Below are 25445 nucleotides of genomic sequence, written 5' to 3' on the forward strand. Positions count from 1 at the left end.
GCCTCACCGAGCACCAACTTGAATCACACAAACTAAAAAACTCGGTTCCAATCTAATGGACTAATTCCCTCTAAAGGATTAACTGCAAGGCAAGACTAAACTGATAAAACATCCAGCACTGTTAAAGATCCAGGATAGAAACTAAGAAGAAACATAAGCGCTCACGGTTCTTTGCATGTTCCTTCATTTGGACTCTCGACACAGCCTTGCGGGGTGGGGGGAGAGAGATGCACAGAGGCTGTGGGGTGTGCAGCCACAGAGCGGCAGGGCTGGGACTGAACCGCCCTCTGCCTGAATCCAAAACTCTTTTCACCATGCTACCACTGAACTCTAGTTTTTAAATATTAAACAGCAAATGTTTCAAATAACATTTGTTGAAGCTTTATAACTTGAAGGCTCTATTCCCCTGAGAAAAATACTAATAAACTTTCAATAACATGTTTTAAGATCATTTAAACTTTTCCTACTGCCTCTTGAAAAACGTTAATATAAAATAAACTGGTACATTATAGTTAAAAATTAAATACCTGATGTGGTAATTTATCCCATACAAGGTTTTGTGTTCTAATTGTGTTAAAAAAAATAGAGGTCAAAAATTTCATTCTGACTTCAATGCCTTAAAAAAAAAGTGAGCTTCAATTTTGATAGTAATAAACAATTAAAAAAATAAAAAGCCTTTTAGAAACTGTTTGATGTGGATGGTTGCACCTGAAAGGGAAACCCCAGGCAGTTAATATCTTCTTATAGAGGATAAAATGTAAACTCATATGCTATATCTTAAAGTTTTGCAAAACATAATTATTAGCTGACAGTGCTAATTACATGGGGGAAAAGCTATTTTGCTTTATGTTAAATTTATCATACACATGTTTTCTTTAATGTAGCTTTTAGAGACAAGTTTGGTACAGATGCTACTCTAACTTCAAGAAAATCAAATGAAACAAATCACTAGCATTCAGAATGCATTTTCACATGTATGGAAAAGTAGTTAAGTTGAGAGCAGACATGCAAAGATTCGATTCTAAGGAATGTATTTTTGTTTGTTCATTTTTTTAAGGCATTGCTTAGAGAAAGGTAACTATGGAAGGGAAAACCCATGAACTATCTTTAGGAAAAACAGTGTAAACATTCCATGCATGTGGCAGACTCTGCACTAGACATTTCTGATACCACGGTGACCAAAATAAAATGTTCACGACTTCACGTAGTTCCCTGTCCACGGGGAGACAGGCTGTTGAAGAGACAGCGCCATGTGGCCATGTAAAGTCTTGTCTGAAAGTGACCCTGGGCCTGTGGGCAGGGAGCTGGAACCTGGCTTCTCACCGGCCAGTGGCTTCCCCTCCCTGGCCATATGGACAATCCCTTCCAATGTTCCCCAAGGACAAGCACCTAAACTCAGCCTGCAGGGTGCCAAGCATTCTGGTGCTTTCCCCACCTGGCAGGTTCTGCTCTCTGAGAAGGTGGCTCCATCATGCCTCCACTCAGGGTCACACTGAGCCATGAAGAGCCCGTCCTTTCTGGCTGACCTCTCTGCCTGGACTCCTCCTGAAAGGACTGCTCCTGAATCCACACCACAGGCATGGCCCACTCGTGGCAGGTGGCACCGCGAGGGTCCTGGAGCATGCAGCCCACTGCCCACACTCGTCTGGGGCTCACAGAGCCTCCTCTGGGGATTTAAAAATAACAGGAACCTTTTGTCATCTTAGTTCTCAGACTCCATTAGCAAAATAATCACCTGCCCAGGCACCCACCTTCATTCTAGTTCTGTACAGACATTTCAAAACGAGTTCTTTCCATTCTCAACTTTACTAGGTGTTTGACAGCAGATTTCTTACAAGTCCCAAAGGCTTTCATCATAAATAATTCAGAATAAATTAGTAGTAATAAATACTTTGTTTTGTAACTTACATAGAGTGGAAAGGTCATGACAGATTAGCTATTTCATAAGTTTAACAAATTGTTTAAAATATATATGGCCTTAGTGTAAGAATCAAGGAGTTCAAAAGATAAAAAAATTATGGAAATGATTATTTGTTTCTTGAATGAAGTATACTTATCTGTTAGAATTTTGATTGTAGAGAATCTAGCTGTATTGCTTAAGATGGATGAAGTAATGTCAAACAGTTCTTACTTGATATGCAACAAAATAGTAAGACCTTATTCAGAACTTCATGTAAAGGTAATTTTTTTTAGTGATAGCTTACTTTTTAAATAATAAATCTGCTCGTGTTTCCTATTAGCATACCTGCTTTATAATCAAATTCATAATTAAACTGAATTTTGAGAGATTTAATCTAGGTTGTCTAGCTTAGATATGCACTATACCCTCTGATAGAACATTACATCCCAGATGGTATCAAGATTGCTTTTCCAACATCTAACCTTTTCTCTCTCACTGCTTTCCTGAAATTGTAAGTCTGCGTATGCTCACACTGCCAGTGAAGAAGCAGAGTTTCAGTTGTGAGCAGCTGTGAAGGCGAGGTGTGCCGATGAAGCAGGCTGAGGTCACGGCCCTGAGAACCACTGGGCCTTGCCATGTGCCACTGAATCACTTCACTGCACCTTTGTTTTTCTAGTTAAGCTTCTCCTGAGGAGGCGCTGATACAATGTGATTTCTTAATATTAATAACAGTTCTCCAAAAGAAGCATTCCAAAGGCTTTTTTATCTATGGAGATTGTAATATCATACTCGACAACATGCAGTTCTTGTGAAGCACATAATACTTTTAAAACATCTTTAAAACTAAATTTTAAAACTAAAATATTTTATTACTCAAGAAGTCAACTATTAAATAGTTAAAGGGTGCATGACATATACAACCAAAAGTAAAGACAAAAATAAGTTATTCTATTGTAATACTTTAATTTAAATCAACACAACTTTTAAAATATTAATAAATTGTCCTTTTATAAGTAAGAAATCTATACACTAAAATTTCCTTGATATTTCAACATGCACAGAACACCATAGCTACCTTGATTTTGTCCTGTTATCTGAAAATGTCTTTACAACAACTCCAGTAGCAAGAAGTCTTTCTAATTCACATAATGGCACATATCACCTGTCTGTCAATGAGACATCTGAAAGCATCTTTTTATTAGAGGCACAAATCAACAAACCCAAGGGACTACAATAACTGCTTCAAGCAACTTGTATTATCATTTCATCCTTGATGTTCTTGCTCTAAGCAACTTATTATTACGAATGGGGTGAAAATGGCAACCAGTCACAATTGATTTTTCTCAGCCTCCTGCAAGAACTTTTCCCCTCTTAAATGTAATCAAGTATCATCTTATTAAATACGTCTAAGGCTAGGTTTTATAAAGCAGCCCATTACTCAAGTCGCAGTCCTCATGATTTATACACTCACCAAACATTGCTGTAAAAGTAATTGCTTAGTAATAAAAACATTTAATTTTTCCCCAAAGTTTTAAAATAAAATGTTTGAGCTCTGAGTAAACCTCACTGTACAACTTTAAATACTCAGTGAATGCTATGATGAGAACACAAATTTTAATCCTGAAAATGAACAACAAGAGTTTCTTTTTACCTTAGACTTTTCCTCCATCAAACAAGATTATGGGATTTAGTCTTAATTTTCATGTCTAAAAAAACAACCTATATTTAAAAATATTCTAATAAATGGTTTAATAAGCTTAAAGGTGATATCTTCAGATTATATACAATTATCAAGTCAGGTAACAAGAACCAAGTCTAAGAGCCAATCTAAAAGAATAAATTAACCAAGTGGGACATTTGTAAAGGCACTGAATTACTTATATCTTAGTTAATGTAGATGGGACCTTTTCTAAGTCTCTGGTTTCTGTGACCCCCAGGGAGTCTGGTGTTCCAAAACTGGAGATGTGAATGAACTAGACTAGACCAGCCTCCGCTGAAAACACGAAACTCATGCTGGGGTTCAGAAGAGTGTGCGGTGGGGGGCAGTGGGAGCATCACAAGTGGATGGACCATTAAGATACTCAAGAGTTTGAAGAACATGGCATATGGGAAACTCTGCTCTGTCATATTCAAAGAACAGAGTGGAAAATGACCATTAATTTATTCCATTCACCAACTGATGATTTTGTTTTGCTTTTAATGCAATTATTTCCCAGAGAGAAAAATTCCTGTTTAGGGCCACACCTGGAATACCAGGTGATATTAGTTGTGGCTGCTGCAGGTGTGGGTGTGAGCAGCAGGGAAGGAAGAAGAAATGGAATAGGGCATGTGTGGAGAGACAGGTAGAGTCGGGAAAGCAGGGAGATCTTTACGCCGACCACTGAAGGTGACCACTTTAAAGAAAAGCGTTGTATCCTTACTGTTATATCATAAAATAAAGGAGGCAAATCAACAAATAGAATATTTGTTAAACTGAAATTATACTATAAGAAATCTATAAGCTTATACTGAGGAGTTTAAGATTGTTAAAATATCTTCTTAAAAGGCAAATCACTAGATAAAGCTGGAACACATGAAATGACAGAATTTGCCTTCACGGACTATGTGTGATAGAAGCTACACAACACATTTTGTAAAAGAAGACAGGGCTGTTCTCCACAAAAGTTAAGCATTTTGGATATTCCCGTGTCTAAAATAGCCTCCAATGGTCAACAACTCATTCTCATCGCTCCAGTCTACACCTTAGCTCCAATCAACGTTCTGCTTTCTGACTCATTACCCAGACACCACCCTCTCTGACAACTTCTGACGCTCAGCTCTTCCACAAACTGTACTCTTTGGCCATGCTGACACCTCCACTTTGCTGGCTCACAGTAGAAGCTTTAATCCCTTCTGCTACAACTGACCCTACTGCTCATGTGCAGTCTGCCTGGTACAGGTCTCCCCAGCACCACCAGTTCTGCCAGTTCATTTTAGCCTACATCCTTCTGACATACCCACCCTGCTAACATACAACTCTGGACCAACCCAATGGCCTGTTTTCTTTGCTTCCACCTTGGGGCTCTTGAATATTAGTCTGAGAAAAACCATTTACTGATTACTTACTCTCTTATAAACTTATGGTTCCCAACAACAGTTGAGTCCATAACATTTTACAAAAACTTATGAGCCTACGGAGGGCCACAGTGGCTGAACAGGCAGAGTTCTCGCCCCATGCCAGAAACCCGGATTCGAATGCCGATACCTGTTCACGCAAAAAAATAAAATAAAATAAAATAAAAAAAAATTTATGAACCTAAATTGTTAGACTAACACCCTTTTCAACACTGCCAGACGCTGTCTGAACCCCTCACCCGTATCTCAGCAGACTACCTTACTCTTGACACTGAAATTCTTGAAACAGTGCTATCTCTGGCCTTGGGTCTGATTCTATCCTCACAAATCTATTATAACTTTTCAATCTCACTACTGGCTTCCTAAGTTCTAAACCCACTCTCCTTTTTACAATTTTTTTCACTGCAAATGACCCTTTTTCATAACCAGCACACTTTAGATTGCAACCACTTTGTTCGTCATTCAACTTTCTTTTCTCTAACTTGTCCTGAGTACTCTTTCTCTGCTTAACCCTTTAGGTACTGGCATTCTCCAGGGTTCTGCAAGTTCTCTCTTTTTTTATTCAATGTAAAAGCCCTGGAAAATCTCAATCATAACCATGCTGTGGATAGGCATTAATGCTGCCCATTAAATATTTCAACTCTGTCTCCAGAACACGTGGTAGGATTGCACTTCACTGATTCCTAGAACTTAGATGAAATTTCTTAACTTGTACTGGCCAACAAAATGTGACATATACCCTGCCAGGCAGAAGCAGTAAGTCAGGGGACAATTGCCATGTCAACTTTTTCTTATGTTAGTGATCATGGAAGCATATTTCTTACGATGGGTCGTCCATCAGCGTGGGTGTCTGAGCAACTACGGTGAGCAAGAACCCTGCCAACTCATGCGGACATGGAAGAAGAGCAGAGGAAATATTTTTCTTACAGTATACCACCGAGATTTGGGGGCAGTCTGTTATCACAACATGATTTAGCCTCTCCTAATAGGTATTGATTATTCAAAAATATGCACCTCCAGACCAGATGCCTCCAATGACAATAAGTTCCACAACCATATTTCAACTGACCACCACGTCACCAGTGTCCCACACACAGTCCAGGCATTAACAGCTTGAAGGACTGAATGTTAGGAATGTTTTTGTTTCCCTGAAGGAATCCAGTGAAAACTCAGATAAATGATTAGGCTTCCCTTTTAAATCTTTATTGTTTTGTCTCAACTAGCCTTCACAGAAGTCCAGCAGTTTGTGGGTTTACTAAGCTGCAGAACACTGAGCTGTAGTCTTCAGAAAATGAAATTCCTCACAAGCAGTAAGCAATAATTCCTGTCTTCCCTTCTATCTTTAGGGACAAATAGCACACAATCTTTTCCATTCTACATATTTCAATACTTCCCCTGGATAAATTACAACTGTTTCCTTTTGCCTACCGAGGTATGCCTGGAACATTTTCCTGAATTTTATTCTTACAAAGTTGGCACTAATACTCAGAAAGATCTAATAGTGTATGCAAATTTAAAGATTTCATTTCTCTTCTAGATTACCTCCTTAATTTATAAAACTGCTTAGAAATCAAGGCTAAGAAGCAGTTCCTAAGCAAAGCTCCACTGCCGACAGTGCCGCATCCTGAAGAGTTTGTGTCATGCTTGCATCTTCCTTCTCTCAAGGACACAGTCCAGGCATGAGGAGATCCTGTCTGCTCTCCTCTGAGGGTTACTGAGCAGATTCATGAAGTGATGTAGGCAAAGTGCTGAGCCAGGAGGCTATCACATGACTAGTGCGCTGAACGCCTCGGTTCTCACGGTGTCCCTGACCACTCTGATGCAAAGGGAGAAGTGCACAGCTGGCCAGCCGCTGGAAGAGCACATTCTACAGCAGCCTGTGAAGCTCGTCAGTGGCAAAGTGTGGACTGAAACCCAATTCTGCAGAATTCCAAGATGCTCTATTTTAATAACGCAATGCTAAGAACACTAATGAAACTCTGAAGGTTATTTAAAAACAGAAAGAGGGAGAAAAGAAGGAAGAAAAAGACAAACCTGAAAAAGGAAAAAGAAGAGGAAGAAAGAAGGGGAATGCAGAGATGGGGGCAAGTGAAGGAAATTACAAGCCACATGGTGGCCACACATTACAGAGCACAGTACCTTGCAAAGACTAGTTAGTGAGTTATTTCTTGATTGGCACTGAGGATGGGGTTGTGCTTAATTTCACAGAAGGCAAGATGATGGTAAGTAACGTTAAACGAGTATTTATTATGTGGCAGGTTCGGTTCTGAGAGAAATACATGCCTTATGGTATTCTCAACAACCCCCGTGGGTGCTGGCCCCACTTGATGGTTAAGGAGATAAAGACCCAGAATTAAGCCACTTGCCCCTGGTCACACAGCTAGTTAGGGGCAAGGCCTGGACTCCAAAGCTGGCAGGCAAACGCCACTGCTAGAATTCTTAACAAAGATCACCTACATAATGCTGAATCAAAACCTAATGTAAGGGGCACAGGGAGCTAAAAGGACAGGATGCACAGAGAAGAAGAGTGATCATGTAGAGACAGAATCAATGAAAAATGACAGGAAATAAGTCAGACTGTCACGAACAATACGGAATGGAAAAAAGAACGAGAGCGCCATACTGAAAAACAGTATAGCGATCAACATCCTAAACTTCATTCTCCTCAGATGTCTGCGTGTCCACTTCTGCACAAAGAAGCGTAAGTAGAAAGATTAGGAGAAAACCCTAGAACTTGTGTGTGCCAATGATGAGAGCGTTTCAGTTTTGTTTACCTAAGAAAAGCAATCCCTCACCTTTCATTAAGTACATATAAATATGTGACTGAAATTCGGCTAATAATTAGCTTAATAATTTATGTTTTGAAATTCTTATATTCAAATTAGATCAAAGTTACACTATGAATCTGACGATTATTTCCCCCTTTATGACAATTAGCATGTATTCCAAAATAGTGGTAGCACAACATTTTCCTTCAATTTAGCAAATACATGTCATACACAGACATTTGGAGTCCTATCGAACAACTGAGATCATCACTGGAGATGCTTCTGCAATCCCGTGTGCTCCCACTGGTGACACGGACAGAAGGAATATTTGGTGCGAGCCTACAGCGCTGCACACAAACCCACCACATTTATAGGGTTAAGGATGCTTGCCTAATTTTTGAAGGTTAAGTATTTTAAAATAGTATTTACCTGAAAAAATGGTATATTAGTTTAAAAAAAAAATCCTTCAACAGAACTGTTTCATTTCTACTGATTTACAATGAAATTTACTACAGAAGACAGTCTCTACTATTATTTAATTCACAAAACGAGGTATACAACCAACTAAGAATTTTTAAATTCTACTCAGATGCACAACAAAGTATATTTCAAATAAAAATGCATAAAATTCATAGTTACTAAGTTCCTTATTAAATGGATATTAAGACATATTTTGACTTAAGCACACAAAATTTGTTATCTATAAGATAACTACTGAACATTCACACTTTTGATTTAACCTATCCAAACACACTTATTGCATAAGTAACAATCCTAGGAATAAAATCAAGTAAAACAGTCTTTAGAACTAAAATTTGGTTTTCAATATGCTGTTCCTGAAATGGAAATAATTTAAATAAAACTGTCTTTACAATATAGCTAACACTATCAATAAATGCTATAAACACATTAATATCTTTAGTTAAAAAATGAACCATCAATGTAAAAATTAAGAGTGCAAACTGTAAAATAAATAGGTAGAAGATGAGAAATTAGAGACCCGAACTTAACTGGCAAATTATGGGCAAATTATCTATTAAACAATTAAAATTTAAGACATATATAAAAAGATATCGATATAGTCAAGAATAGATATTTTTGAAATTCCTCAATAGGAGAATGTCTCTACAAAAATAGAAAAAAACTCACATCCTAAATCAGCAACATTTCAAGTAGTCTGCTTTTAGGTTATGAATCAAGCTGAAATGAACAAGCTATTCAGAACTACACATACTTTCTTACTGAAAGGAAAAAGCAAGTTCATTAAAGCAGTTGCTCCTTCATCTAGCCTACCTTATTTTTTGGATTTGATGTGTTCATTACACTTCGAGTCTCTTTTCCAGTATAAATGACAACACCTATTACAGTACCTGCAAAAACATGAAAGTGGTCCTTATAGAGATACTTTAAAGGGTAAACAAAGATAAAACTTTCTAATTAATTGTTTAGATTGAAAATATCATTACACTATTTGTTTTTATATAAATTTATCTGGCAGTGTACTTAGTTTGGCTAACTCAAGAAAATCTAACCTCAACTTTTAAAAGGGAATTGTAAAAAAAAAAATCAAATGATATTTTAAGCATCACAAATTTATCTTTAACATACCGCTTTAGGCATGGTACCACTGCTCTTTTCAAGGACAACAGAAAGAGTGGTGCTGGCCTTTCATTAAGGTCTACTAAAATGGTAACCGTTACCAAGGCTATTAAGAGAGACTATATCCTCAACTGTGAAAACTTATCCCTTGACCTTCTCACCAAGATGGCTTCAGCTGAACCAATTTTTGTCAACAAGAATAAAGGACAGGGCGGGCCATGGTGGCTCAGCAGGCAAGAATGCTTGCCTGCCATGCCAGAGGACCCGGGTTCGATTCCCGTTGCCTGCCCATGTTAAAAAAAATAAAATAAAATAAAGGACATAGCAAGGATTAAAGTACTACTAGGTATAAGAGCTGTTACTTATATTTCAGGATAAATACAGTCAAAAAAGAGAAAGAATGATAAAAATCAATATTGGATTTTGCATTTGTGGGATACTGACCTCTTTTATGTTTCCCGAAAGTTTGGTTTTCTGATTTTATATACAAAGAAGATATGATAATTTTGTAGTCTTTTAAAACAAAAAGAAAACCATTAAATATCCTTAGAAGGATCTACGGATTACAAAGACTTAGTGGTACTCACCTCAGGAATGTTAAAATTAGAAACTTCCTTGGAAAGTCTGTTTTTAATACAGTAGCTATTCATTATTTGTACTTCCAAATTCTCATCAATTTTTGTATATTTTGAAGGTGGGAGATACTTAAGGTGAGAAGGAAAACATCCCTAGTACTCACTGAAATTGACAACTGTTGCAGAGTTAAGTATAATTAAACAAAAATCCTTTGATATCACATTAACATGTGAAATTTAGCAAGGTATAAATCAGGATCAACGGAATAAACACAATCTCAACTATCTCTTGGATTTATATAAAATTGGTGGCTGCACATTACATAAATCACATTACACAGACTTTCCTCTCTAGAAAGCTCAGGAAGATGCAAGATGCTACGGCGTGTGTCCCTGGGAAGCTGTGCAGCCTGACTGCACCTGTTCTTTAAAGGCAGAGGAACCCACAAGTGGCACAGACGCTAACCAAAACTGCACAAAAGCTATACCATACAACTTTGCTAGATGAGACCGACTGGACTTAGTATATAGAAAAATATTAAATATATAATGATATATCATTAAAAGCTTCAAAAAGACTTAGGTTATAGAATTCTTTTATGTTATTGATGCAAAATGTTACAATCTGATGGGATTAATATTTCCTTGCCTATTTTGCTAATTTAGTTTCACTTAAAATATAAAAGTGCTGTGCCACTGTCAAATAAGCATAATGACAGAACAAGACAATTTGTAAAATTAATTTATTTTTAACATTAGCAGAATGAATAAGTCTCAGAAAATACATAATAATTAATCAAGCTAGTAACCGCTCTCGTAAAAGCCAAGGCAAATTATTAGCAATGTTTGTTGTTATAGGCTAGTCTTAAACAATTTAAAGTATCCAAAATTGAATTTGAGAAATGGCAAGCTCTAATGAGAAATAGTATATTTAAATGAATATAGAATATAATCAGTATTTTTAATTCATAAATACTAAGCATTTAACAAAATTCCTATGCTATACTGGCAAAATCTGTTATATTTGCTCAAGGCTTTCAAATATATTACCTCCAGTTCACATAAAAAATGAGTATTCACTACTACAGGATTAAATTTATTTTCCCTAAGTCTGTCACACTTTTTAATTACTAAAGTTACTAGAATCATCGCAAGAATATCTGGAACATTTTTTTAATGCTCTTTGACAAAGGGCATGTATCTATGAAGCAGAGCAGGCCAAAAGACCAGATGAACCATATATATATGGTTTCAAAATATACATATATATATATGTGTAGAGAGAGAGCGAGAGAGAGAGAGAGAGAGAGAGAGAGAGCGCAAAAGGAAGTAAGGGGTTAATCCTGAAAATGTAACATGAGAGGGTAATGAGAAGATATTTTCATCATTTTGTTTTTAATCAGAAATAAGGAAGGATTGAATAGTACAAAGATAAAACATTTCAAACATTTTCCAGTAAATGGAAAACTTAAATGGAAGAATTTAAAAATTTTAATCTATATTTTAACTATAAAATTAAGCGTCCCTCCCACTATCTTCCAATTTAGAAAGCTTCTAAATCAGAAAGATCTAAATTCAAGAACACATTTGTTTATTAAAATTACAATGACAATAACAAATTCTTAACAAGTAGATAATTTCATAAAGTCCCTAAGGATAATGGTGATATAATTAAATCAAAATTTTAGTTCAATTTCTCATGGAGAAAATAGTTTAAGTGATTTATGCGTATTTAAATTTTAAAGCCAGTGATTATATTTCGCCAATTCACAACTGCATACTTCAAACTGAATATATTTAATTAAAAATTAATGTAAAAATATTCAGATGCTTTATGTAAAGAAAAATTTTAAAAGGCACACTAAGCTTACCACGCTAATGTGTACTATGTACTGCACTGCCTCTGCGACCGGGGCTTCCTCCCCTTGGGACTTGGCTTCTTTGTTAATGGGGTCCCACAAGGTTTACGTCTGAAAGTCACTATAGGAACCATTTCTCTTACTCCAAATTTCTGCTCAATCACATTTTCACTTCGGTAGAACAGTAATAATGTGTTAGCTATTATATAACTTCCATGTTACATGGTATTTAGAAAATTTCATACAAAATCCTATCAACCTCTAATTAACACTGCAGTTGTATTTTAATTAGACAATTTCCCTAATGCAAGATCAGAAAAAAAAAATGCTAACAAGGTGAAATTCAGGGAAAAAAAAGTACTCCTCTTCGGACCAATATTTCAATTTTATTACTACAAAATATAATCCCAGCTAGCAAGTCAAACTGACTAGTCTATCAAATATCTTAAACGACTGGCCTATTACAGCACATTTTTAGTTGCCATTTTACCAATGATGTAATATTATGTTTAATTTGCAGATTATCCACCAAGCCTCATAAATTTAAAGTCACTTGAAGAGGATTCACAGAACATGACATACATGCAAAATGTACACCCTACTTGTTACAAAATGATTACCAGCTTTAAACTACTAGATCAAAAGGACAGTGAAAGGCTTACTTAAAATGTACTCAAGTAACAAAAAACAAAACGAAGCAAATATCTATTTTATGTGTACGTGTATAAGAGAGGGAGAGAGAAGGGCAGACAGAAAGGGTACCACTAAAATATGTAGGACTGTCCACAGGGCACCAGGTTCCTGCCAGCTGCGCTAGAGGGACCTGTCCTGTGGCAGGCCACGTGCCCTTCCCAGCCGCCCCACAGGCTTTGCTGCTCTGACCCGTGAAGAGCGGCTCCTCCAGCCACGCTGCACTGACATGCTACTTGCTGCCTGTGCCACTGACTTGGCTCGTGGGACACAAAGCAGAGGGAAGAGGCAGGGGAGGTGATGGTATTTGTGAAACTCCAGGAGTCCCAGGTACCAAGCACTGGAGAGACAAAGAATGAAGCCATGCAGCGGCCACAGGACACAGTCCTCAGGAGACAGAGCCATGATGTGAACCAGACTCCGCCATCCACACATCTCAAGATGTGGCATCCTAAACACAGGAGCGTGTGGAAGCGTACCAGTGTGCCACCAGTACAAGGAAAAGCATCGGAGCCGGTCTGCTCTGGCAGGCCACAGGTCTGAGAGGAGGTGAAGAGTACCCTTTGCAATGCAAATGATGCCCTGCACTGGGATTTTATTTCTGCTACTTCCCCCTTCCGGAACATCGCCCCTCTGCTCTCCTCCCAGCCTATTTGTGTTTCCTGCCCTCAGAGCCTGTTGCTCCCAGGCACTAGCTCTTCCTATCCCGCATATTCTGCTTTTTGGAGAAACAATCTTTTCTAACCCAAGAAGGGGGAAGGAAAAGATACGACACAACAAATAAGTTCTCCGTTGCCCTCCCAGGTGCCTGCTTCCGAGCTGCATACTTCCTTCCACTCATCAGGACCTCCACGACCAGGGAAGAGCACCGAGATGAAATCATGCTCAGAGGCAATGAGCATCCACCGAAGAGGGAGCTCTTTAAGGGTGAGGTCTTTCCTTCTGTACCTATGTCCCCTCAAAGAGAAGACGAGAGCCCTTGGGTTACACCTGGCAGTCTAAAAGTCTTATAAAAGCTCATCATAATGTGGTAACTATTCATGTTAATAAGTTTTTCAAATGAAGAGGATGTTCTGAAAGATCTGATTAAAGAAAAAAGACTGAATTTTAGGGATGTTCAGAAACAAAGCACATTAAATGCATATGAATTAAGCTTTTAGAGTGGATGGCCTGATGCCTCCGTTAGTGTCAGTACTGGGAAAGGATGGCCCTGCCAGCCACCACCTGCCAAGATCACCCAGAGAACTGGGGTCAGGCTAGTCAAACTGTGGCCTGGAATATGGGGACATCTGAGAAGCCTTTGGCATGGCTTGTTCTGTCCCCGAGGAGAAAGGCCACTGTCAACAGTACTGCTGACTGGTCGACAACATGCTCAGTTTACATGGGGACCAGGGAACAAAAGATCAAATAAAATGTATAAAGCAAAACAGAATCTTCTAATAACTGTATGAGTGAACTCAATTTTGATCCTTAATTAAAGAGAATAAGTATCAATATGTTAGAAATAAAACAGGATACAACAGCTAAATACAGAAATTTAAAAAATTTGGACCATATATGTACAATATATTGCAAGTATTTTACAACCAACTATTGAGTGCTGAGAGGTGACGAGTCTGGCTTTAGAGGAAGGCAGGCCTGCAAACGCGGGCTCCAGCTACTTCAGGGCTGCGCACTTGCTACAAGAAGCCGCTGAGCTGCCGCTCTGTCCTGCAGCGGGAGGCTCCCGAGAGGGAAGGTGCACAGCTGTCCGCCACAGGGTAAGTGTCCATGATGTGAACCAAGTCTGCGAGCTACGCTCCAAGTTCTCCTCTGGTTATGCCACCGCCTGTGGTGGCCGGACACTCCCCCGTGCAGTCCAATCCCTCCGGGCCGGGCCTTGCTGAACAGTCCACCCTCTGCAGGGACCCCCATCCTTCCTTTCTCTCTCTCTTTTTTATTTTGAGAAATTAAAAACATATAGGACTATTACAACAACACCTCACCAAATTGACACCTATTAAAACTGTCATATGTGTTTTCAAGTTGTTTTTTTTTAAGATTCAAAAGCATTAGGATAAAACTAAATGCCCTTTACCTCTCTTTTCCTCCAAAGCAAACTATACTGCATCCTCGTCTTCCCTGCTCCTCCCCACTGGCTCCGTCCCACAGGGCCTTTGGTGGCCTGTTTCCTTGGTCAGGAACACTGCTGCGCCCAGCCCCCCGCCCTCTTCCTGTCCATCTTCACCACTTATAGCCTTACATCCAGTGTCAATGCCTCTTCTTCAGAGCAGCCCGTCCCTACACCTCGACTGGTACTTTCTCCAGTCATGCACTGTCACAGCACCCTATACTTCCTGCTGAGACTTGGTTTCCTAATGACTTTCCCAACAAAGCCAAAGCACCCAGAAGGCAGGGTCTCTAGGGATTGTGCTTAGCCAGGAACAGGCAGCCCTAGCCTGGAGGAAGCACTCCAGGAAGGGCTGGCAGGAGAAGGCCGGAGCTCCCTCAGAGAAGGGCTGCAGCACTGGGCAGTCCTGGCAGGAGAGCCAAGCCCAAGGCCATGCTGTCCCAGTGCCCCAGACCAGCGTCTGTGCCTGCAGTGCTGCCACCAGGCCTCCTTCTTACTGTGACCACTGACGCCCACTAACTTCTGAGATGGCGCTCATCATTCCGCTTTCAGTACTGCCCACGCACATTTACTTTCCAAACTGCTGATTCAAGTTGCCATCTTCCTTCAGCCACTGGGAAACCTTCAGTGGCTTCCATTTTCATTCACAGTAAAATTCAAAATCTCCATGACTGCACATGACCTGGCCTCTTGTAACCTCTCTGACCTCAGCCAGCCATGCTGCCCTCCCTGCTGTTCCCTGAAAATACCAAACACGCCTCAATGCTTTACACTGCTGCCCCTTTACCTGGAATATTCTTCCTCCAGATTTACACGGGCTCTCTTCGTACACACATCTGCTTTCCACAGCCCAAATGAAAGGGTGCCCTGATGCCCACCCCAGCACACTCTCCCCCACTGCTTTTTTTCCTGCCTTGTCTAGGAGCTGAGGGCGCTGAAGTGCTGCTTTTGTTCTCCCTCCATGTCCTCAGGACCCAGGGAAGTCCCTGGAGCAGAGAAGGCAGCAGAAGTCTGAGCCGCCTGCACTGCAGTCCCTGTGGCCTCCCTGTCCTCTGGTGCTGCCTCTCAGGAAAGCAGGCTGAGTATGCCAGGAGAGGCATCCAGAAAGAACCCTAACTCCTGTGCCCACAGCCGAGGGCGCATCATACCATGCGGGCAGTGGCCCGCAGCGCAGTCTCCCCTGCACCACGCGGAAGGTCTCTGCACGTGGCAGTTTGCAAGGCCCTGGCTGGAGGCTCTCAGAGCCACGCCATATCAGCAGGGCCGAGGAGAAATGACTCTCACCTGATGCAACAACCGTGCTTGCCCACAAGGTGTTCTCGATGCCGAGACTCTCACGGATGGGCGGGTCAGTGTCTGCCTGTTTAGAGAGGAAAGAACAATTAGAGAATTATTAGCCAAGCACAATCTCTTGTGCTTTAGGTAGCTACAATATTAAAAATTAAAACCACGGCCATCAAGCTGGATCTGACTTCATAGACAGGCACTGCAAAACAGAGGTAATAAAGAATATAAAAAATTAAAACTAAAAGTGAAAAGAAAGGGGCGGGCCACAGTGGCTCAGCAGGCAAGAATGCTCGCCTGCCATGCCAGAGGATGCAGGTTCGATTCCCGGTGCCTGCCTATGTGAAAAAAAAGTTAAAAGAAAGCATTTACTAAATTAACTTTTTTTTAGTTTTACTTTAATATAAACAATTTTAAAAACATAAAAAAGTTACTACACGTTTTAATATTTTAAGGGAGTAGACAAAATTGCATTTTTTTAAAAATTTTTTTTATTAATCAAAAAAAAGAAAAGAAATTAACACAACATTTAGAAATCATTCCATTCTACAAATGCACTCAGTAATTCTTAGTATCATCACATAGATGTATGATCATCATTTCTTAGTACATTTGCATTGATTTAGGAAAAGAACTAGCAAAACAGCAGAAAAAGATATAGAATGTTAATATAGAGAAGAGAATTAAAATAATAATACTAATAAAATATATATATATATAAAAAGGAAAAAGGAAAAAAACAAAAACAAAAGATACAAACACACAAACAAACAAACAAAACACCATATTTCAGGTGCAGCTTCATTCAGTGTTCCAACCTAGTTACATTACATTTAGGTATTATTGTGCTGTCCATTTTTGAGTTTTTGTATCTAGTCCTGTTGCACAGTCTGTATCCCTTCAGCTCCAATTACCCATTATCTTACCCTGTTTCTAACTCCTGCTGGTCTCTGTTACCAATGATATATTCCAAGCTGATTCTCGAATGTCGGTTCACATCAGTGGGACCTTACAGTATTTGTCCTTTAGTTTTGGGCTAGACTCACTCAGCATAATGTTCTCTAGGTCCATCCATGTTATTACATGCTTCATAAGTTTAGTCTGTCTTAAAGCTGCATAATATTCCATCGTAGGTATACGCCCCAGTTTGTTTAGCCCCTCGTCTGTTGATGAACATTTTGGCTGTTTCCATCTCTTTGCAATTGTAGATAATGCTGCTATAAACACTGGTGTGCAAATGTCCGTCTGTGTCTTTGCCCTTAAGTCCTTTGAGTAGATACCTAGCAGTGGTATTGCTGGGTCGTAATCCATTCTGCCATTCTATGTCTTTTGATTGGGAAATTCAGTCCATTAACTTTTAGTATTATTACTGTTTGGATAATATTTTCCTCTACCATTTTGGCTTTTGTATTATATATATCATATCTGATTTTCCTTCTTTCTACACTTTACTCCATGCCTCTCTCTTCTGTCTTTTCGTATCTGACTCTAGTGCTCCCTTTAGTACTTCTTGCAGAGCTGGTCTCTTGGTCACAAATTCTCTCTGACTTTTTGTCTATAAATGTTTTAATTTCTCCTTCATTTTTGAAGGACAATTTTGCTGGATATAGGAGTCTTGGTTGGCAGTTTTTCTCTTTTAGTAATTTAAATATATCATCCCACTGTCTTCTAGCTTCCATGGTTTCTGCTGAGAAATCTACACATAGTCTTATTGGGTTTCCCTTGTATGTGACAGATTGTTTTTCTCTTGCTGCTTTCAAGATCCTCTCTTTCTCTTTGACCTCTGACATTCTAACTAGTAAGTGTCTTGGAGAACGCCTATTTGGGTCTATTCTCTTTGGGGTGCGCTGCACTTCTTGGATCTGTAAATTTAGGTCTTTCATAAGAGTTGGGAAATTTTCAGTGATAATTTCTTCCATTAGTTTTTCTCCTCCTTTTCCCTTCTCTTCTCCTTCTGGGACACCCACAACACGTATATTTGTGTGCTTCATATTGTCATTCAGTTCCCTGATCCCCTGCTCAAGTTTTTCCATTCTTTTCCCTATAGTTTCTGCTTCTTTTTGGAATTCAGATGTTCCATCCTCCAGTTCACTAATTGTAGCTTCTGTCTCTTTAGATCTACCACTGTAGGTATCCATTGTTTTTTCCATTTTTTCTTCTTTGTCCTTCACTCCCATAAGTTCTGTGATTTGTTTTTTCAGATTTTCTATTTCTTCTTTTTGTTCAGCCCATGTCTTCTTCATGTCCTCCCTCAATTTATCAATTTCGTTTTTGAAGAGGTTTTCCATTTCTGTTCGTATATTCAGCATTAGTTGTCTCAGCTCCTGTATCTCATTTGAACTATTGGTTTGTTCCTTTGACTGGGCCATATCTTCAATTTTCCGAGCATCATCCATTATTTTCTGCTGGTGTCTGGGCATTTGATCAGATTTCCCTGGGTGTGGGACCCAGCTGGTTGAAAGGTTTTTCTCTGAAATCTCTGGGCTCTGTTTTTCTTTTCCTGCCCAGTAGGTGGCGCTCGTGGCGCTCGTCTGTCTGCACGGCAGTCGGCCTGGGAAACCGCGCGTGGAGGCGGGGGTCGCTGGCCGCTGCGGCTTGGGAGAGTGCCGGTCCCAACTGCCCAGCTGGCCCGAAACGCCAAGCGTGATGGGAGGGCCCCGCTATCCAACGTTCCCAGTCAGACCGGGGAGCCACGTGCGTGGAGGGGACCCCAGTCACCAGCCGCCCCGGCCGGGAAAACGCGCGCCCCTCGGGTATCTCACCGCAGCGGATTCTCCCTGCCCGTTCAGCCGCTCCAGAATGGGGCACGCTGTCTCTTTGGTCTCCGTCGTGACTCCGGGAGCTGCTCCGCACCGTTTCTGTCTCTTTAGTTGCTTTTCTGGAGGAGGAACCAAGACCCGCGCGTCCTACCAAGCCGCCATCTTCTCCGGAAGTCCCAAAATTGCATTTTAAAGTTTGTGGCTTAACTACATTCCCTGAAAAGTGGAAAATGCTAATGCAAATACATAATCACAAACCAAGTCACCAATATGTGTGAATAACCACTGCAGATGGTAAAGTATCGTTCTCTCCTTCAACTGATTTGTACTCAAAAAGAAAAAAAGGCTTCTGTAATACTGTAAAATTAGTATATATAAATGAAATAAATGAAAAATGCTAAATTTCTCTTAAATCCCTATATAAACAGTAGGTTATTATATTGGATGGTATTTGTTAAACAAAAACCAAATGTGAATTGCACATGGCTAATTATGTGTATACCCGCCAAGGAGGAGCCATGCATCAGTGTCACAAGGGCAGTGCCAATGGCCAACTTTTATCTTTGCGTTTTTAATGCTCATGTTCAGACACAAAAATAATTTAAAATTTTAGAATTTTTATCTTAATCTAAAGTCTTGTTCTGTAACAAATTCCTTGCAGTTTGGGCTATGGAAGACTTGCTAGTGTAAGGTATAAAAAAGCCCATAGCCCAGTCATCTAGAAATAACTCAGAAAAGATACCAAGTGTGAGAGCAAATTACTGTCTTCATAGTGTTACAACAAACTACACTGCCCTGACTTGTATTTCTCCTTTAAAATAATGCCACTTCAATGCAAAATTGCATTTTATTAAAAACTTATCATTTGTTTTCAGAACATATTTTAAAATAAAAATAATTTAAAGTAATTTGGGAAGAAAGGAAGAAATTGAGAACACATTTTCAAAAATAATGCATGGAAGAAACAGATGTTTGTCCTATTGGTGTTTCTTTTACATTCATTCATCAAACCATTTTCAAATGAAGTAAGCTCAGGCCATCATGCTAGAGATATTGCTAGCTAGATACTCGATCCCCTGATATACCTGATGTTCTGATTTATCTGGGCAGCACAGAACATAAAACAATCCTAACACTTTCCAAACTATTTTCCTGGATTGTGCATATTTATATAGAGACTAAAGCGCTGTGGATTAAGTCTGACTGGGTGAGTGTGAGAGTGTGTGTGTGTGTGTGTGTGGTGTGTAAGTTTAGCCTGCAGCTGCCACCTATCCAGCAGACAGCATTACCAGTGGCCACAAGGACTCCCAGGCTCCAGCTGCCACAGTCAGGGTTCATATCCCCTGATTTCTGCAGAGCCTTGGAAAAGAAGACCACCAGCTCGTTATGAGACCTTTCCATTACTACTCAGGCTTTGTATGCATGAAGACTGTGATGTCACAAAGTATCAAACACAGGTAGGGTACTGGTTCTTGAAAAAAACAAACAACGTATTGGAAGAATATAGAGTGTTATCTAATTAACTGGGCCATAGTTATATCATCTGTAAACATGGGAGTTCATTCAATTCATTCAAGTATTTTTAGACTCTTTATATATACAAAGCTCTCTGTTAGAAACTCCAGCTATAAAGAAGAATTAAGATGCACCCTTTCACCTAAGCACCACCTGGGTCCATGGGAGAGTTAAGCATGCACATGCAGAACCGCTTGCTAAGTGTGTACCTGGGCGAAGGGAAGGAAGGTGCAGGTGCAAGTGCAACCGTAGCATGAGAAAGGGAAGACGGCGGGGGAGGGGATCTGTGCATGGAGGACCGGCAGCGGGCTAGATGGATGCATCTCCCACCCACACTATCCCAGGACACGTTTCCTCTCTGCAGACACATATCAAAGTCTCATTTTGCTTTAATCTTAGGGTCCTTTGGAAATTCCTTATTTCAATTTTATCAAGCAAAATATGCTACACACTTTGCTACATTTAGTAGTTTTAGTGTAAAAGAATCTATTACTGATAATTATGAAGTTGCAACAATATGTGAAATATTCAGGAAATTTATATTTCAAGTGAAAAGAAAATGAGATTTATATTCTTAACCAAACATTTAACTTTTATATAGTTTTAAACTCATGGTGATAATACATTCACAGATTCCTAAACACCCTTGGAATCACATTTAGCCCTTGCCCCATGTCTCACATATAATCATACATTCCTTAAAACACATGATATCATATAAGCACTTCGTCGGCTGTCGCAGTAGCGCTACTTGTCTCTTCCACAGGAAAATGCCAGGCAGGAGAACTTGCCTTTTGTATCTTCTGTTTCTCACTAAAGTAGCCGTTTGAGATCAAGAGATCAGAATAACCTAATATAGAATAATTAATCCAAGAAAACTGAGTCTTCTCATCCACTTTAACTGGCTTCATAGAACAAGCATAAACATTTAGAAGAGAATGGTGGGTAGTTTCAGACTATTTTGTAATTAAGTTTATGACTGAGCTGGAAAAATCCATAACTGACTCATTTACAGAGCTGGTCTAAGAAGCTAACTCAATACATATTTTGGAGATATTAAAAAATCCAGATATTGGGAGAATTCTGTGGTGAAGGAGGGAGAGCACTTGCAGTCACTGGAAGGAGCTTTGGTCTGAACTATAAAGCGGAAAGTTGCTGCTGGGTTCTGCTATTACTGGACCGGCAACAGGAAGGTTGTGATAGCATCGCTGAATGGTCACTGAAGTGACAGAAACGTGGCATAATGCCAGTTTATTCACTGATGATACTGAAGATAACTCACAACTGTGACGTGGTTTCCAGTGGCACATAGCATCTATGGAATTCCATCTGTCATCAATTCTGCCAATCAGGTATATTTCCTTGGTTTAGAGAAAGTCTTCACCTTAATCACCTGGATGCAGTGAAGCTTTTTACCTGTTAGCTTTTAGAACTCTACCAGGGACAAGGTCTTGATATTTACCGGAGAGATAATTACACTTGTCCCACTGAAGAAGAATATAAAGCTACGGTGCTGCAAAAGACAGGTGAACTAGGTCTCATGCAGTTGCTCTCTGATTACAAAGACTTAAAGCCACTACTTAGTACACTAGGGCTCTTTTTTCAAATTAGGGATGATTATGCTAATCGGCACGCCAAAGAATATAGTGAAAACAAAAGCTTTTGTGAAGATCTAATGGAGGGAAAGTTCTCATTCCCTACTATTCATGCTATTTTGGTCAATGCCTGAAAGCACCCAAGTACAGAATATCTTGCGCCAGAGAACTGAAAACATAGATATTAAAAAAATACTGTGTACATTATCTTAAAAATGTAAGTTCTTTTCAGTATACTCAAAATAACCTTAAAGAGCCTAAATCTAAAGTCTATAAACAAATTGATGCACGTGGTGGGAACCCTGAGCTAGCAGCTCTAATAAAGCACTTAAGATGTTCAAATAAGAAAATGAATAAGTCATTCTTGACTGGACTTTACAGTTTATTTTAGTTGGGTTCCCCCTCCCATCTTTTAGCCTATTACCTTTTAGAAAAATTGGACTAAGCTCTTGGTCTCTAAAGACTGAGTGCACAGGGGTGATGTCAATGAAACAGTTTCAATTTAGAACCCCTCTGAACAGATAATCACCATAATACAAAGTTGAAGGAACTGAAAAGAACCACATTTAAATAGGTTTAATTTGAATGTCAGAATGTGCTGTGATGGGACTTTGTAACCAACTCTGTCCTAATACCACGGATGTTCTGTTGGTTCTGTCAATAAAATAGGCTTTAGCTGCCAGGAACTTTTATCTAGACAGTTCCTATCTTTACCATATTGGCAGTTCCCAACTCATCTATCCCAGCTCCTAGCCAGAACTTCTTGAGACTTGTTTCTACTGCTAGATTGCCCAGAGAACACAGTAACTCCTCTTCTATTCTAAATGGTGCTGCTTAGGATTTCTCATTCTCTTTCTCCCTGGAAATCCCCCCACTAACATCGTCTATGAAAAGGGAATGATAAACATAAGCACTCTAGTTCTTTTTTATCACACCCTCCAATTTTTCCTCCCTTCTTCTTTACCCCATAGATTCTGCGCTTAGAGAGGCTCTACTTAGTGAAATTCACAAACTCCCTCAAGGTTGTGTGTGTGTGCGCACGCGTACGCCCCCAAATAATTAGTATCTGAATACAGTGATGTCTTTTCATTTGGAAGAAAAGAAAAAGGGTATAGAGAAAAAGTATCTTAGGATGGAGACTTTACATCTTTATGTTGCCCTGTCCCATCATAAAGGTCTCTTTGCTTACCTCAACTACAAAGACAAGAAAAATGTCCTTTTCCTTCCTACCTAATATCACCACACCCCTGGAAGGCAATAGGTACCTGAACGGAAAGGGAAATAGGTATCTTTAATCTCTATGATTAAAGGAAAAAGAAAATGTTAACCTGAGATGTAGAGCCTGACTGAAAAGTAGTCAAAGCTATTCTATCAAGAACTAATTACCTCGCTTTATTAATGCCTTCTTAACCCTGGCTCTGTTAGCCCTTCTGTGTAATTTTCAACTCCCACTACTGGAACTATTCTGTGGCCCAAGAGGTGGAAAAAAAGGAAAAGCATACCTGATTCCTGTATTAGAAGTGTTGTTAACACCTCAAAATGAAAGTCTGTATTCCCTTAGAAACATACTTTGCTTGATCGGTTCCGTAGTATGTTTATCCAGGATCTAATCACTATATGCTGGTACAAAAAAATTCCCATGCAACACTCAATCTAAATCTTTTGAAGAGCTGTGTGCTGTCTGTACTAATTTTTAAGATAATTTGAATCTTCCACTCTAACAATGATAAGGAAACTTCTAAAAATCATGGTTATTTGCACTATGTATGGAAATTTGAACTTCATGTAATGAACCCATGACATTTTTTTAAAAGCTTAATGTTTGCTCAAAAAAATCTAATGCTTACTTTGTAGGCAGAAATTGAAGTATTTTAAATACAAATATTGCCTAAGTAGACTTCTTCCTTACTTAATTAAGTTAATTTTGGCCTGGTGCTATTCATGATTGTTTTACCATTTTTATCTCGTCTTTGTCAGTGGCAGAAATGCTGGACATTGAATTGGGACTTATAAAAAGTCATTTTGAATGATCAAAAATATGTTTTTTCACTTCCTTTATAATTGCAGCTATTAATACAAAAAGTATATATGAGTTTAAATCTAATAAAATGAATTAATTCATCTACCCAGGAAAAAAAATCCAGATATCTTCCTTCCTATGTCCCAAATAAGGTCTGCATGGCAGATCCTTTAATTGTATATTTGTCTAGGAATCTTAGCCCTAATCCAGCAAATAGAGTATATAATTGGGGTAAACATGGTCAACTGCTAACTCGCCCATTTATCATGCAAGGTAAGGAGCAAATAAAATTATGATCTAAACTGAATTCTGCATTACTTTCAGTGCATCACAGCAATCTGCACATTTACCTACGCGACAGGACTATACACCATGCCACTCTGGTGCGAAACGTTACCTTCCAAGAACCTGGCACAGAATAGGCACTCAAGATAAATTCGTCCAATGAACAAATAATTAAAAGAACACACACAATAAGAGGCCTTCCTCTAACTCCCGCAGGCACAGCAGTGTCTTTGATTGCAAGGCCCCTGACAGCACTGAGCATGAGGCCAGACACCTACTGTCCGCCCAAGTCGAGTCCGTCAGCTGCAAACCTGCACCGGCACTCCTTCCACGGGGTCGCACACTGCCCTTCACCGACCCCATCAACTGCAAACCTGCACCAGCACACCTTCCACGGGGTCGCACACACTGCCCTTCACCGACCCCGTCAACTGCAAACCTACACACCTTCCACGGGGTCGCACACACTGCCCTTCACTGACCCCGTCAACTGCAAACCTACACACCTTCCACGGGGTCGCACACACTGCCCTTCACCGACCCCGTCAAGTGCAAACCTGCACACTTCCACGGGGTCGCACACACTGCCCTTCACCGACCCCATCAAGTGCAAACCTGCACACTTCCATGGGGTCGCACACACTGCCCTTCACTGACCCCGTCAAGTGCAAACCTGCACACTTCCACGGGGTCGCACACACTGCCCTTCACTGACCCCGTCAAGTGCAAACCTGCACACCTTCCACGGGGTCGCACACACTGCCCTTCACCGACCCTGTCAAGCGCAAATCTGCACACCTTCCACAGGGTCCCGCACACTGCCCTTCACCGACTGCATCAAGTGCAAACCTGTACACCTTCCACGGGTACCACACACTATCCTCCCTAAGTTACCACACAAAGATAAGTACATGCCACTTTCCTGGTTTTTAGCACTTCCTAAGGTTTCTCTCAATACCAAAGTTTAAAATATTACAAACATATATCTTTGAGGATAGTATTTTCACCTTATGTTGAACTGCAAGAGAAAGACATTGAAAATACAAAAATTTTATAAGGCTTTCTAAACTTTAAGAAAAGGTAAAAAAAAAAAAAAAGAAAAGAAAAAGGCTCTAGGCAACTTAGTTTTAGAAATCTAAGGTAGCACTCCTATTCCTTTCCTGTAACCATTTATTCATGTGAATGCTTCTATTTCTAACACAATTACATGTTGAAAAACACAGAGTATCTGTATAGTTTCCTTTCAACCCTGTAATAGCAACGATGGACTTTAAACATTAAACATTTTCCTAATATCAAGAAAATTTTTGAAAAAGATAGTGCTTCATCAATCTCATATACTACAAAATAAACATTGGGAATATGGGAAAGA

General features: G+C 39.6%; 1 protein-coding gene and 1 pseudogene across 11 annotated transcripts in view; one reads left to right on the plus strand and one right to left on the minus strand.

Annotated features, from left to right (window-relative positions):
• ATP9B (ATPase phospholipid transporting 9B (putative)) overlaps positions 1–25445 on the minus strand; it is a 468039-nt gene that overhangs the window by 172259 nt on the left and 270335 nt on the right. For 9 of the 11 annotated variants that reach the window (XM_077135182.1, XM_077135183.1, XM_077135185.1 and 6 more), the window contains 3 exons: positions 15900–15975; positions 9076–9152; positions 1436–1666 (listed from right to left, as the gene is read on the minus strand). In XM_077135182.1, coding sequence (XP_076991297.1) covers positions 1436–1666; positions 9076–9152; positions 15900–15975 — 384 coding nt within the window. The remainder of the gene's footprint in view (positions 1–1435; positions 1667–9075; positions 9153–15899; positions 15976–25445) is intronic. The other 2 variants (XM_077135187.1, XM_077135186.1) reach the window with 1 other exon arrangement.
• On the plus strand, positions 21265–22159 carry LOC143662727 (geranylgeranyl pyrophosphate synthase pseudogene; annotated as a pseudogene).

This window comes from Tamandua tetradactyla, chromosome 18 (genome assembly GCF_023851605.1).
Source record: "Tamandua tetradactyla isolate mTamTet1 chromosome 18, mTamTet1.pri, whole genome shotgun sequence".
Taxonomy (NCBI): Eukaryota; Metazoa; Chordata; class Mammalia; order Pilosa; family Myrmecophagidae; genus Tamandua; species Tamandua tetradactyla.